The sequence below is a fragment of the Lygodium microphyllum genome, chromosome 25 (assembly GCF_053477565.2).
Source record: "Lygodium microphyllum isolate KBCC chromosome 25, Lygodium_microphyllum_v1.1.10, whole genome shotgun sequence".
Lineage (NCBI taxonomy): Eukaryota > Viridiplantae > Streptophyta > Polypodiopsida > Schizaeales > Lygodiaceae > Lygodium > Lygodium microphyllum.
The window spans coordinates 24,345,750-24,360,127 of NC_141159.1; the positions used below are offsets into that span (position 1 = coordinate 24,345,750).

The 14,378-nt window shown below is 39.6% G+C and overlaps 1 protein-coding gene across 2 annotated transcripts in view; it reads left to right on the forward strand.

Annotated features, from left to right (window-relative positions):
• SOL1 (carboxypeptidase D) overlaps positions 1–7,429 on the forward strand; it is a 169,133-nt gene extending 161,704 nt beyond the window's left edge. Inside the window, exons 14-15 of one of the 2 annotated variants that reach the window (XM_087666366.1) lie at positions 6,237–6,300; positions 6,554–7,429. In XM_087666366.1, coding sequence (XP_087522492.1) covers positions 6,237–6,300; positions 6,554–6,963 — 474 coding nt within the window. In that variant the 3' untranslated portion in view covers positions 6,964–7,429. The remainder of the gene's footprint in view (positions 1–6,236; positions 6,301–6,553) is intronic. The other variant, XM_087666365.1, reaches the window with a different exon arrangement.
• The last annotated feature ends 6,949 nt before the right edge of the window (positions 7,430–14,378 follow it).

A 14,378-nucleotide genomic window follows, 5' to 3' on the forward strand; every position in this document is an offset into this window, starting at 1 on the left:
ATGAAACAATTTCTTTTGTTCTCTGAAACCTCTATTGTTAAACCCTATGTGGACCATCCTAAAGATCCACTGGCCAAACTTGCCTTTGACACACAAGGTAGGGTGATTACTCCATGGGATCGTCACTATCCATGGCCCATTCCCAAGAAGGGGGATGATCCTTCTAAAAGTTGGAGTTTGAACTCATTTGCAATGCTGGCTCATTTTCTTAATGAGGGTTTTTTGAGATGTCAGCAAAAAAAGTGAAATCTAGGCATTATGCATGATGATGCCTTTCTTCCAAAGATTTTGGACATGCATGCCTTGTGGGATCATTTTCCATTGCAATTTAAGATGCTTGCACAGTCAATTGCTCCTTTTGCATAGTTTTTGGGCAAACTTCCCTTGCACTTCAATTCATCTTACTTGTAACACCATGTTTTTTATGGTTATATGGGGCAACTTGATCAACCACTTCTTGTTGGACTTCCCATTTGAGGGTTTTCACTCTTTGATCAATTGATTAGCAATGTGCAAAGGGTTGCTTGGCAATATGGCATTCACCACACCTCCCTTTGTAGACAACATCGACAAGCAATAGAGGAATTACTAGCTTTGGTTTGCTCGTGGCTTTTGGAATCCCGAGATGATGCATTCCCATTTCCATTGGCCACACGATTGGTTGATCTTATTTAGCAGCTTGAATTGAGATCATATCAACACGCTATTTTGAAATCTCTGATCCAAAATTTGCAATATGCCTCTTGCCAATCTCATAAATTCTTGTGAGGATTTGTACCCTTCCCTAGCCTAAGAGAACATGGTTAGACTCTAGTATCAAGAGGACAACATGGTTACAAATCCACAAACCATTATTCGCATGTGTAGACACTACTTTCTAGATCTTATTGGCTCGTCTCTAATCCCCTTTGAGCAAACTTCTAATGCCCATTTGGCTTTTTATGCTTTGTTCAGGGACCAAGTTTCACCCGACATCCTTGTTGCCTTGGAAAGTGATATTGATGAGGATAAAGTTATGGATGTCTTATTGCATTTACCTTCGGATAAAATCTTGGTTGGGATGGCCTCACTAATGATTTCTTTGAGACCTATGCCACCAACATGGTGAAACCCCCAATAGTCATGTGGCAACAAGTTTGAGAAACGGAGGTTATGCATGCATTATGGAAGGAGCTATTAAATTAATCCCCAAAGTGCCTTCTCCATCAATGCTAAAACATTGGAGACCTATCTCCTTAAAGGGGTCGATGTATAAAATCTTCTCGAAAGTGTTGGCTAACTGCCTTCACAAGCAACTCCTTAATATGGATTCATCAAGGGTAGAAACATTTGCATAATGTGTTGAATGTGTAAATGGGAATTAAGTATGCAAAGCATTCCAATCAGGAGGGGGTATTAGTGCAATTGGACTTGGACTAGTCCTTTGCTGCAGAGCTTATGCATATTATGGGTTTTGGCCTACACATGTCTTAGTTGATATATACAATCAATGTTGATACTTCCTCACAGGCTTGTTGAATGCCGATGCCACTAACCCCTTTCATCTTGCGCGTTAATCAAACAAGGATGCCATTTGAGCCCTTTGCTTTTGCTTTGGCAACACATCCGGTGCTCACCATGTTATCCCATATGGTGCCAACTCAGCAATTGATTGGTTTATCCCTTCCTTTCGGACAGCATTTTGTTGCCAAGTCATTAGCAAATGACACGTTCATGATCTTGCATGCAGAAAGGGATAATCTTCGCAAGGCACTTGATGTTTGGAATCTTTTGGGCATGCCTCTAGCCTCCATGTTAATGCTGTGAAATCTTGTCTCATCAGCTTCACTAAATCTGATTTTCAGTCCTCGAGGATGGTGGGGGTGGGTGTACCGGTATTACACCATGGCAATATTGCCAAGCATCGAGGGTATCCCTTGGGTGTTGATGTTAAGCCAAAACAATTGTTGGAATGGATCTCACAAAAGTCGGAGGTTAAATTTGTGTATTGGAAATCTGAGGCTTGGCCCTTCCATGTCCATCTCAAAGTTGCGTAGACCATCATGCTACCCATGCTTACTTTTTGCCACTCTTTCCTTGGAATACCACTTTCTTGAATGCTCTTACTTGGCACATATGTTTCATGTTGTGGAAAAAGAACTCCTTCCATGCAAGTATTTCTTGGATTTCTTGGAGTCATCTTTGCACCCTAAAAAGCATGGGTGATGGGGCTATTCTAGACATGAAGATACATATGGTGGCTCTTTGTCAGTTGCTTTTTAGAGTCATATGCACTAATCATCACCCATGGGTCTCTATTATCTGTTTCTTCTTGAAAAACGAGTCTCATACATGGCAATACTTGCATACATGCCTCGTGGTGGCATATTCTCAATACTAATGCCCACTTCTCAACATCTTCCTTCTTTTTGGTAAATCATCTGGTTTGTTCTTGGCAGCTCATTCTTTAGAAGGTTTGTTGGCATCCGACAAAGGATTGATTGGTGGTTAATTCCTTTTAGTTAGAATTGTTGGCTATGTCACACCTGCTTTCTTAGGATGGGAAACAAGACTAGCCAAAATCTAGTCATATGACATGTCTTGGTTTGTCTTTTGTTGCTGATGCCACTTTGATGAGCTGCAGGGTGCTACTGTCTTTCCATACAGCTAGGAGACTTTTCAAGATTCCTCGTGGATATGGTGATTTATGGGGCCAAATTGAGAGGGTGGTGCAGCCTATGCAGCCCTTTCCTGCACTTGATTCTAGCCATCCTTGGCAGGGTGGGAATCTTGCCAACCGTCATGATCTACAGAAGGCTTCAGCTAACTAGGTATATCATTTCATGATTAAGGATCATCATTGGCTGGTCACCAAAGCCAATTCAGTTTGAGGCATTTGTAAATCTAAGAATTGGTGGAAAATGATGGTGATGGAAGGCTAGCTAAATGAGACCCCCATCAAATGCAAGGTCTTTCTTTGGCGAGTCCTTATTGCTAGGCTTCCCCTTGCCTCAGCTCTTTCAAAGCATTGATTATTGAATGGCAATTGTTTCTTTTGCATGACCAATGTGGAATCCTCATGTCATTGATCTATCTCCTGCCCTTTAGTCAAGAAAATTTGGACCCTCTTGTCAGATATTTGGAGAGTTATGGTTGACTTGTCGCTAAGCCTCTCTAATTGGGTTTTCGCTAGGCCAAAATAGACCACCCCAACACAGCTGTGTATGAAGATTTTGTTCCGTTTTTTCAGATTTTTGGGTTACTAGCATAATTGAGTTATATGGAATGCTTTCGTCCACGAGCATCGAGGGACATATTGCTAGGATCAAGGGTCTTTTGCATTAGTAGTTAGATCTTGTTTAGTATGTTTACTTGATTCTTCTCCCTAGGGAGGATTTACTTCCTTTGCATGTGGCAATCTCTTTTGCTTCATTGCTGTGACTTTTGTATTGATTTGACTTTTGTGATCCGTCTATGATTTGATTTGAGTTGATTTGATATAATCCAAACACTCATTATGAACAAAAAACAAAACAAGAGAGATTTGGAGCTTTGTTTCCTGTGTGTGGACCTACATGACTTGCCAACGGGTGTGTCTGTTTTTGGGTCTTGGGCAAGATGCCTTCTTTGTCCACTTTGCAGTCAAATCCATCCCTACCTCTTCCATTTTCTCAAATAGACAGCTCTCTAGCACATTTGGCACACCCATAATGCCTTCACTTTTTATTTGGCATTGGATATGCGTCAGCATGTGGCCCGTGTTCAAGGATTGCTAGTATAGTAGATCTCTTCAATGGTTTGGCAGTCCTGGTCATCCTTGATATGGTTGCTCCTTGGCTGGATATTGTTCACTCTACTTCTATTGTGCCACCTATATGATATTTGTGTACTATGTTTTGGTAGCCTTTTGGCTTGACTTATAATTGTTGGGATTTTCATGGTTTTTTATGGCTGCCCAAAAGGCCTAATGTAAATACTTTCATTTAATTTAAGCTTCTTCATGAAAACACACACACACACACAATTGGTTAAGTTAAACCGGGTGGTGACTAGAAGGTCTTTGGTTTAACCCCTATATCCCGCACACTCATTTAATATAGGTGTTACAAAAGGGAGCATTGAACCCAGGTCAATGGGTTAGTAAAAACAAGTGACTTACCATGAGGGTAGCCACTTGATTGCGAAAAAGCCCACCCAAGGGGGCGGGGGGGGGGGGGGAGTGAAAAAATGCTCTAAACGCAGAAAACACAAAACCAATCATACAACAAAGCACAAACTAATAACACAAAACACAATTAGGGTTACGGTAACTAAGAGATAGTGAACACAATGAATGATAAAGTGAATGACTATTGAATATACAATGCTCATGCTACAAACACACTATAAGTGAAACCTCAAACTCTCATATCTCTAGGATCAAGGCAAAGGTTATGAGCCAACGCTAGGGTGAGAAGGTTGTCGCCAGGTGGTGAGAGTGTGGCAAAGCAGTTTGATGATGACACCAGTCAAGGGAAGGTCTCCAAACAGCCAAACACAAGAATAACTGTCATAAAGGGAGGAAAGCTATCACCAATGTGTGAATGTTGACGCCAGATAGAGGGAAGCTCCAAAACGCAAAACTTAGTGATGTAGAACGGGCCACTTGAAGCAGAGAATGAAGACGGAGAAGGCAACCATGATGTATGAACTGCAATTGCCACCAGAAGGGGTGTGAGGGTAGTGGAAGGGCTGGAGAGAGAAGGGAAGGATGTCTAATAGCGAAGGAAGAGGGGTGAAGAATGATTGAAGTGAGTGTAGAATGAATAAAGTAACAATCTATTTATAGGCATAAGCTGTCTAGGGTGGCATACCACTAAGTGGACATCCACTGACGAAATGACCAAAATGTGGACACCAACCCTTTTTGGGGCTATCAGTGCGAAACCCTGAATGAAGTGTGTAAATTGAAGAAGTAGATCCTCAACACCCCCTCAAGCCCAAAAAGGGATGAAGAAAGAGAAGCGAAGAGAGATTCAAAGAAGATGTAGAGGATCTCAGAGATCCAGGATTTCCCCTGAAAGCTAACCTGTAAGGAATAGTAGATGGGATGAACTATAAAACTAGACTCCACCTCGAGAGAGAAGCCACTAGCTCCTTAACTCCATACTGAAAGGAATTCGAAGGCCTCATCACCATGTTGCAATTGAATCTCCAAGGCCCCAATCTAGGTAGTATCTGAAGATCTTGGATATCAATACGAGAAATTACTCAAACAGCCCCAAAGAGTAAATGGTGGGTGAAGAATTGCAAGATGAGTAGGAGTCCCCAAGGGTGAAGATGCAAGGGGACCCTCTAAAGCAGAAGAAGTAGGAGTCCCCCTCTAAGGGCCTGGAAAGAACATCCCCCTCTGAATTCCCCTCGGTGAGAGAGAGGGAATCTAAAAACTCATGAATCACGGACTCCAAATCATCGGATGACAAAGGAAGTGCTGTTGATCATGCCGAAGAAGGTATCTGGGGTGGCAAAGATGTCAAAGAACTCCCAAAGGTAGCCTCTCGAACCTAAGTAGTCGAGGGTGGGGAAAGGTGAGGCACATGCGGAGCCAAGAGTGGGCAATAGGTGGCATCTCTCAATGGAGTGGGCTGCAGAGCCGAAGTAATGGAAGGTGTCAAACAGCCACTGTCTTGCAAAGGAGTGGACTGCCGAGAAGACTATGAGGAGAGATGCTTGCTTAGGACTTGGGGCTTTAGCATTTTGTTTCACTGTCATCCACACATGGTTTGGCACACTAGACCTCTGTAATATAGACTCCTCTCTATCGTATGTTTTTTGTTTTGGAAGTACATTACAATGCTATTACTTTTTGCCTTGGAATACTTTGTCCCAAGGGGATTTATTAATAGAATCATTATCTCTGAAAAAAAAATGACTCCCTAACCGAGACAAGCTCTCCAGTCAACGAAATAGGTAACTGCAGTGTGCCAACCTTGCTCAACTGAACTACTAAACTCGGCAAGAACCTACTTGCTTTTATAGATAGCATCTTAACTGTAAAAAGCTCAGCTATTTCTTGTGCTGGCCATTGCTTTGTATCTAAAATGATTGTTTACGAATATGCATCATTGAAATTGGCCCAGGAAGATGTTTTCCATCTTGCCATTAATATGCATTGCTCGACCATGTAAAACAACTTGCTTTTAGAGCTCTTATGTTCTCGTCACTTAACTCAAAGGAACTGTCACTTTAGTAATGTCTTCTCCTGTATTGAATTTCAGATCTCTGCGAGCAAAGAGTTTGGTGACTATCACAGACTGTTGAGTCCAGGAAATGATTATGAAGGTACTCTGTTCTCAATTGTGTACCGAAAAAACTTCTTAACTTGTAGATTAGAAATAATTGGTTGCACTGTAGGTACCTTTTTCTTAATGGTATGCCTTTTTCTAGTGTTTGTTAACTGGGAGGCTGTCCATAACTGGTTGCATCGTTTAGGTGGTGGGTGAAGGGGGGGTTACACAGATGTTCTGATGCCCAGAAGGGGTAGTGGACGTTGAATATCATTGTTGAAGTAATCAAGTTTCTGTTTAATTGGCAGTAACCGCAAGCATGACTGGCTATAGGAGCAAGACATTGACTGTTTCACTTAAACGGGAAAGTATAACACACCTCAACTTCGTGCTTCAGCCTGTAGCTGGGAAAGGTAACACAACAGGAGAGTATAGCAAAGCACAGACTTCCATGCAAGATGATAATGAAGAGGAGGAAGCTGAACAGGATATGAAGGTATCAGGGATTAACGACAATATTTTGAACAGCATCGTCTTCAGCGGAAAACAGTTGAGGACAGCATACGATGGAGATATCATCACTGATTTGGTAGCTCGTCATCTGAAAGTAAGCAGCATCTGTTTGATGCTTGGTATACTGGTTTTATTCATCCTGTTTGTCATGAGATGTAGGGGCCTGTCCAAACATCAGAAGACCAGACAATCAAACAAACATTGAAACACCCCATAAAAGTTTGGGGGGGTGGTGGGGGGGTGGGAGGGTTGAAAAACGTCGCTCTGCCTTTTGATTTCACACAGGTGGTTATTTACGGAAAATCCCAGGAGCTAATATCCCTTGCATGATTTACCCAAATTGGGGCTTTCGACACTTGGTTGAGAAGATTTTCTGTAATATTGGAAAAGTAAAAGCTCCCAGATGCACTTCCATAACATTTGTTGCAGCTGCATATGCACTTCCAAAACCAATCAGAGGGGAGAGTAATCTTTACTATTAGTTAAGGGGAGGTTGGGGGCGGGTGCCACGTGGCATCCCCCAACCTCCCCACAAAGAAATGCGGGGGCGAGTGCCACACATCTAGCACCCGCCCTCACCGCAAAAATCGCACCCGCCCGGCGCTTTGGGGCGAGTCTAGGCGCGGAGTGCCTAGTAATGTTACTACGAGGTTTGGGAGGCGTGCCACGTGGCACACCTCCAGAACCTCCAAGATTTCTTTAAAGTTTCGATTCTTTTTTATTGGTAGATTATTTTTCCTTATTCCTCTTCTTCTTCACGCTTCTCTCCCTCCCTAGGTATTCTCCTCCTCTCTCTGTCTCTCTCTCTCTTTGCGACACAGCTTGTCATGGGCTACAAATTCATATGTTTTCACCTATACTCGCCCATATGTCCGTGATAATGGAGCGCTCTCTCTCTCTGTCTCTCTGCGTCTCACATGCAGCTGCTAGCTACGGACGGTACAATCCTTTTAAACCATAGACGAGGTTGACGACAACACTGCTGGGAATGGCGCCCAGGATGTCCACTACAACGCCATCTATTGTTACGTGTTCAAGTTGATGACAGGCCTTTTTTTAATTATTGAGAGTGAACCCAACAACATCTACTAAGTCAAAGACTACGACAACATCAAGCATCTTCTCGAAGGCTACCCTTCCAAGATGCCGGCCGATCAAGGGCTTATCAACAGCAGACAAGTTGATGACAATTAGGGATCCCATGTATCAAGGTCGAGCTTGCAAAGTAGGGGCGGGTTGTGGCATTTGATCTTTGCCGGTCCATGAGGAGGATTTGCAAGCTGGGGTTCTAAGCAGTCTAGGGCGGCCACATGCAGGCGAGAGCGGGTGGGCAACAGAGTTGGACGGCTGACGAGAGCAATCAGAGGCAGCTGTAGTTAACAAGGTTTTGATAGTAATATTTTGAATATTTACTATTATTAGTATGAAATATATAATATACGTTAGCATATATATTCTATCAATTGAAAATATACATAAACCATATTGCATTTGATATACATTAATTCAATTTATAACAATCGTTAACATTATTAAATATTTACAAAGTATCAATCTCCTAAAACTTTTTAAGTTTAGAGGGAGAGAGAGTATCTTTGATTCCACCTTCGAGGTTCAAAGTCATATTGTTGGGCTCAAGGGTCTTCTCCATTGGCAAACAATGTACTTATATATACATTCTCCAAGGTACAATGCCAAGTTTGCATTCTGTCCCTTACACCAAAACTCATATCCAAAGCACTTAGATAATCATGCTCAACTTCAATGAACACAATCCACATAATCCACCCTTTATTTAGAATAGAGTTTTCCAACATTCACAAACATTAGGCCACAAATGTTTTGTATCTCCATTCTAGGCCCAACATGTGGTGTTCAAAGCCTCCCTAACTCACACACTACCATAGGAGCAAACCTAATGTTGATGTATACATGACAAGTTCTCCCTTCTTTCGAGTGTGTCAATGATGGGCAAATTCCTACATAGCTCTCTCAACACAAGTTGTGCACCTATAAGGAGGTATATTTTGATACACACACAGAGCTATATTAAAAATGACCACAAAAAGTAATTCTTATACAAAAGGTTACAATGAGAACCTAGTCAAAGGCATTGAGGTATGTATCTATTGAGGTAAAGGACAAGTGCCTAAAGCTTAGACTAATTGTGGATGCACTATGCACATATAAATATGGTTCCTTGAGTTATTAGGTTTCATTACTCTCTCTTTGTTTTGCTATAGGCAGACAAAAAAGTTTGTCTCATATCATCCCTCTCTCACAATTACTTGTGGTATTATTGAGAAAAAAACTAAACCTTATTGAGGATACCCAATGTGGATACATATCCCACACAACCCTCTCGTTGGTCTCACCTACCTAAGATACACATGAACTTGGGGTACTTTCTCAATGTGCACAAAGATGAAGAAGAACTCTTAGCCATCTCAAAATGTCCCTAAGTGAATTAGATTGCAATGTAGGCCTATATCCTTATCCCTCCCATGTGCTAATATATACAAGGGCCAAAATGGGCTATCTTTACGAGGTTGTACAGATTATATAGTAGTTTACATGTTAGGTAGAAACCTTTATTTTGAAAGCTAGGTCAAGCTTGCTAATTCACGTCCAAAGGAAAACTCATGCCTTATTTCTAGGGTTGAAAGTAGACCCTATCAACAAAAATTACATAAATGCAAATATTGATTTAATAATTAGGCTAGAAGTCAAATATGTGGATTAAAGCTAGATGACATAAAAGTGAATTAAGTAGTGTAAGCTTTAACTAATTTAAACTACTTTTAATCATTTTTCTAATTTTAATATGGCTTATTGTGGCTATACATAGCATTACTTGCATGTGCACCATGCATTAAGGAGCATGCACTCTATTTCACATGCACGATGAATGGGATGCCCCTCCACTCGATTAGGAACCCTAAGTCAATAGGAAAACATGGAGGTGAATTCGAGGGTCATGAAGGTTAATAATGTCCATGAGGAATGGGCTTTCCAATTATCATGAGTGTTGGTAAGCAAAGGGGATAGAGCATAGGCCTCTTTCTTAACTATAAGCGCTAAGACGAGTCTAAAGGACATTAAATATAATGAAAACCCTATGTGTATTGCACTCGTGCATAATGCACTACACTATTGTCCAAGCTAGGCATAGCTTCCTTTAATGCATTCATGCTCATCATGTGCCATATAGAGTGCTTGAAATATATGCATGTTTTTTCCATTTGCATCTCTTCTACATGCCATGATCAATTGAGTATGTTGTACATACCAAAACCATTGTTTTCATCATGAAATTGTACATAGATTCAAGCAAGTTTAAAGGAAAAAATAGGTGATTGAAGATTTAAGAGATGCTCGTAACTATATTTCCACTTACATATTGTCATTTACAAATAGTTATAATCACTACATTTACCGGTCTTGAATGGCTCTCACAATGGGATTGGCAGACCAACTTGGGTACAATTTTGGCAAACTTAAATTAAAATAGTGTGAGTGTTTGCCTTTTTAATTCCATTTCTCAAAAGAATTTATCACGAGAAAGCCAAGAAGGATATACAACTTTGAATAATCAATTGGTGATGGAAAAAATGAATATATCTATGCACTTTGGAGTTAAAAGAGGCATCAAACCAGAAGTAAGAGAGAAACGAATTTTTTGTGTATGGGATCAGCAATTACAAATGTGGAAAAGGAGGTTAGCACCTCAAGGGGCTTTTCCAATGGTGAACACAATTTGTATTATTCTTAATAAGGAACTGGTAAGAAGCAAAAGAGCCTAAGGGTTGAAAATCAAAGAAAAGATAAGTGGCCATTATAGCAATAAGTTGATATAAGCATTCACAAGAGAGCTCACATATCCATGGCAATGAGATTAACAATTGACAGTAAAGATTGCAAACTATCCTTAATAGTGAACGTGGTGCTAATTGTGACCTATAGATTTGCAGTAACATGTCCATGATGTGTGTCTCAAGATCATCATCGATTTAGAACTTTTCTTAAATAAGGAGATAAGCTCCATCTAGAACACACTAATTAATATCATCATTTTTAGAAAACGCATAAGCATGATCATGATTTGGCACCTCCCCATTTTTGCATCCTTTCCTTTGGTGACTAGATGCTTGTAAAAAATGCATTCTCCTTTCCTTAGCAGAATCATCTATTCCTCATTGTGCATGATTTTTTCTATGGAATAAAGTAATCATATGAATCTTGTTAGAGTTGCCACATTATTGTGTCAATATTTATTTCTTGATGGTTGATGGTGCTTCTTTCTTATCTTGAGTTATTCTAATGATGCACAAGCTTGCAAGTTTGTTAGGACCTTGTGGGATAGTCTTTGTTTTGTCAAATGAGCACATACCCTTCATTGTTGTCAAAAGCTATTGGATTTATGTGTTGATATCTACTTGTGTATGGTTCTAAGAATTTAGGATATTATTATTTTACATTTATTTGGAGCTTGTAACATGTTGTTGATTGTTGTTATTATAATTATTAGTGATTGTTGTTAGTATAATACAACACCTAGGCATTGCAAGGAGGGTCCACGTGTGCTATTGTTGTTTCAAAAAAATTGAAATTTTGAGTTCTAATGGTTAAAATAGTATCTTGATAATGGATTAAGAGAAAACTTTGCAAAGCTAGACATGCACGTGCATGTGCACACACACCCATAGAGAACACCATGAGGATTAAATGTTCAGCTTAAAATGGTGGAGTTTTGTAGCATCTCCTCTAGCTATAGTTCTTATTGGACTATTTTGGGTAGTACCTCCTCTTGTTCTTGCAAATTCTATTGGATCAGGTAAAGTTTTTATATGGTCACTCAATACAAACAAGTATATGGGTTTTGTTACAATCTTTGTTACAAATGAACTAAAATAGCACTATCCTTGTTATATATATATATAGAGAGAGAGAGAGAACACCATGAGGATTAAATGTTCAGCTTAAAATGGTGGATTTTTGTAGCATCTCCTCTAACAATAGTTCTTATTGGACTATTTTGGGTAGTACCTCCTCTTATTCTTGCAAATTCTATTGGATCAGGCAAAGTTTTTATATGGTCACTCAATACAAACAAGTATATGGGTTTTGTTACAATCTTTGTTACAAATGAACTAAAATAGCACTATCCTTTATATATATATATATATAAAGAAGCAACAGAAGAAGAAAAAGGACAACAATAACAAGCAATGTGTTCTTGAGAGCATGTTCATGAACTTTTGATACTAAGAGAGTTGGAAATTGTCATATCATAGTGGATATTTTGAGGTTATTTATGTAGTTCTATGCGATTGTAGTTGAGAGGATTGCGTGAAATCCTAGTAACAAAACCAAAAGGTCCTAGAGTTTGCTGAGGGTAAAGGTGCCTATGCCTAACTGCCCATGTATTCATTACACTAATAATATCCAATCCACATCTTGTGTCTTGCTCTTTCTCTCTTGCTTCTACCATAGCTCTTGCTTCTGCTTGCATGCTTCCACTCAAGGTTTCTCCCTTCAACTAGTATTAGAGCATTAGTTTGAGTAGCTTCCCCATCATTCATTTCAACCTGAGGCAAAGCTTCAACTTGAAGTTTTCAAGGTAGTTCAGCCCTCTTCTTCCTAAGATATGAATCTTGCTCACACTTCTCCCTAGCTTTCTCCCATATGCTAAGATCTATTCCAAGTATTCAAGAGACCTTGTTGCACATTGTTAAGGGCTTAGTAGTAGCCAAGAAGACCTGTAGAACCAGCACAGTGATCAACCCACTCGGTGTGATTTGTGCCTGAATTTCAAGCCCTTTCTTTAATCTACAACACTCGGTCACACTTCTTACTCCTCTCTAACACTTGGCAAAGCCTATGATATCCTCCCAACATCAATATATTGCATCTAGAGATTACTTTGAGCTCACAAATTTCTATTATTGTTGATTATGGACAGTAGACCTATGGTATGTAGATTTGATATATAGGTGTAAGACGATTGGCTTTAGATCTTGAAGCTTATATGTATGTTCCTCCTTATGCCTATTTGGTACTTGAATCATTAATGGATGTCATGATGATGTCTTGAGGTACTTTTGGCTCGACTTTGAGCTTGCATTGGCTCCATTCAATAGTCATTTTCATTGTTGTACACAGTTCTAAGCAGCAAGCTTTAATAGGGAGGAAAGCTTTATGCCTATTATGCATTGATGTCTGACATGGTTGTTCTACGTACTCGATTATGCTCATTGAGAGCTCTTGAGCTATGATTTGGGCTTGGTTACATCAACATTAGCTTTGATTTATAATATTAGCTACTACTTTGGATACTTAAATAAGAGCTTGAAGAAAATATTGGGCCTTATGCTCCCAAATGTATATCACATGTATCTTGGATGCTACACCTTTGATATATTGAGATTTTTCTGCTCATCTGGCATTCACTCTTCATTCTAGTGGAAGCTTTTCTGACATTTTAGATGTTAAATAGAGATGTACTTACTTCATAAACATGGTCTCTTGATATGTATTGGATGTAGTTATACTATAGTGGGCTGATTTGATCACTTACTTTAGACATGGCACTTACATCTATCAGTGGGTTGTCATTGATATTTATATTCTTCTGGGTTATACACTGAGCTTTGTTCAGTGGATGATACATTTGGCAGTTCTCTTCTCTTTACCCTAAGATCTTCTGTATACATGATGTTTATACGTACCGCATGTATGGTTATTGACATACTCTAGTTGTGACAGCTTTCACTACTGGTTGTTTGCGGTCTTTCTTTCTTGGTTGCTCACACTTGGTTATTGGCATACTGTTGTAGTTTATTACAACACCCTTTCATTTCAATTTTATGTATTTTATTTAAGGGCAATTACTCGATTGCAATTTGTGGACACCTCACCATTTTGATAGTTCCTCTTACTTAGCCCTTGATTTAGCTATGATTTTGGAGCTATTTGCAATCATTTATAGCAACCTGCTTGTGTTATATTGTGCATTCATTTCTTGCATTATGGCCAGTCAATTGAGGGACAATGCTATCTTTAACATTAACAAGTTAAATGGCACCAACTATAACTATTGGAAAGCACAAATCTGGCAAATTCTAGTGCAAAGATTATAAATTAAACCATCAAGATATGAAAGTGACAAGCCCGAATGCATTGATGCAGAGGATTGGACTAAACTAGATCGGCCATATAAATCTACAATCATTTTGTCACTCTCTAAGAAGGTCTACTTTAATGTTGTCTCTAATGGATAGTCCACCTGGCAGTTATGGGATAAGATTCATAATATCTATGATAAGCAAAGCCCTACCTCTCGTATGTATTGGCTGAAGCAACTCATGGACTGTCATATGAAGGAGGGGGCTTCCATGTCTACCCACTTAAATGAGTTTCATTCTATTTTCAACCACTTAACTTTATAGGGGATTGAATTTAAGGACAATCTTTCCTTGTTCTTATTGCTAATTACATTGTCTGAGTCATGGGACACATTCCATACTACTATGTGTGCAAATATGCCTATTGACAAGCTAAAATTGTAGGATGTAGAGGGTGTGCTTTTGAATGAAGAGGTTAACAGAAAGAATGTAGATA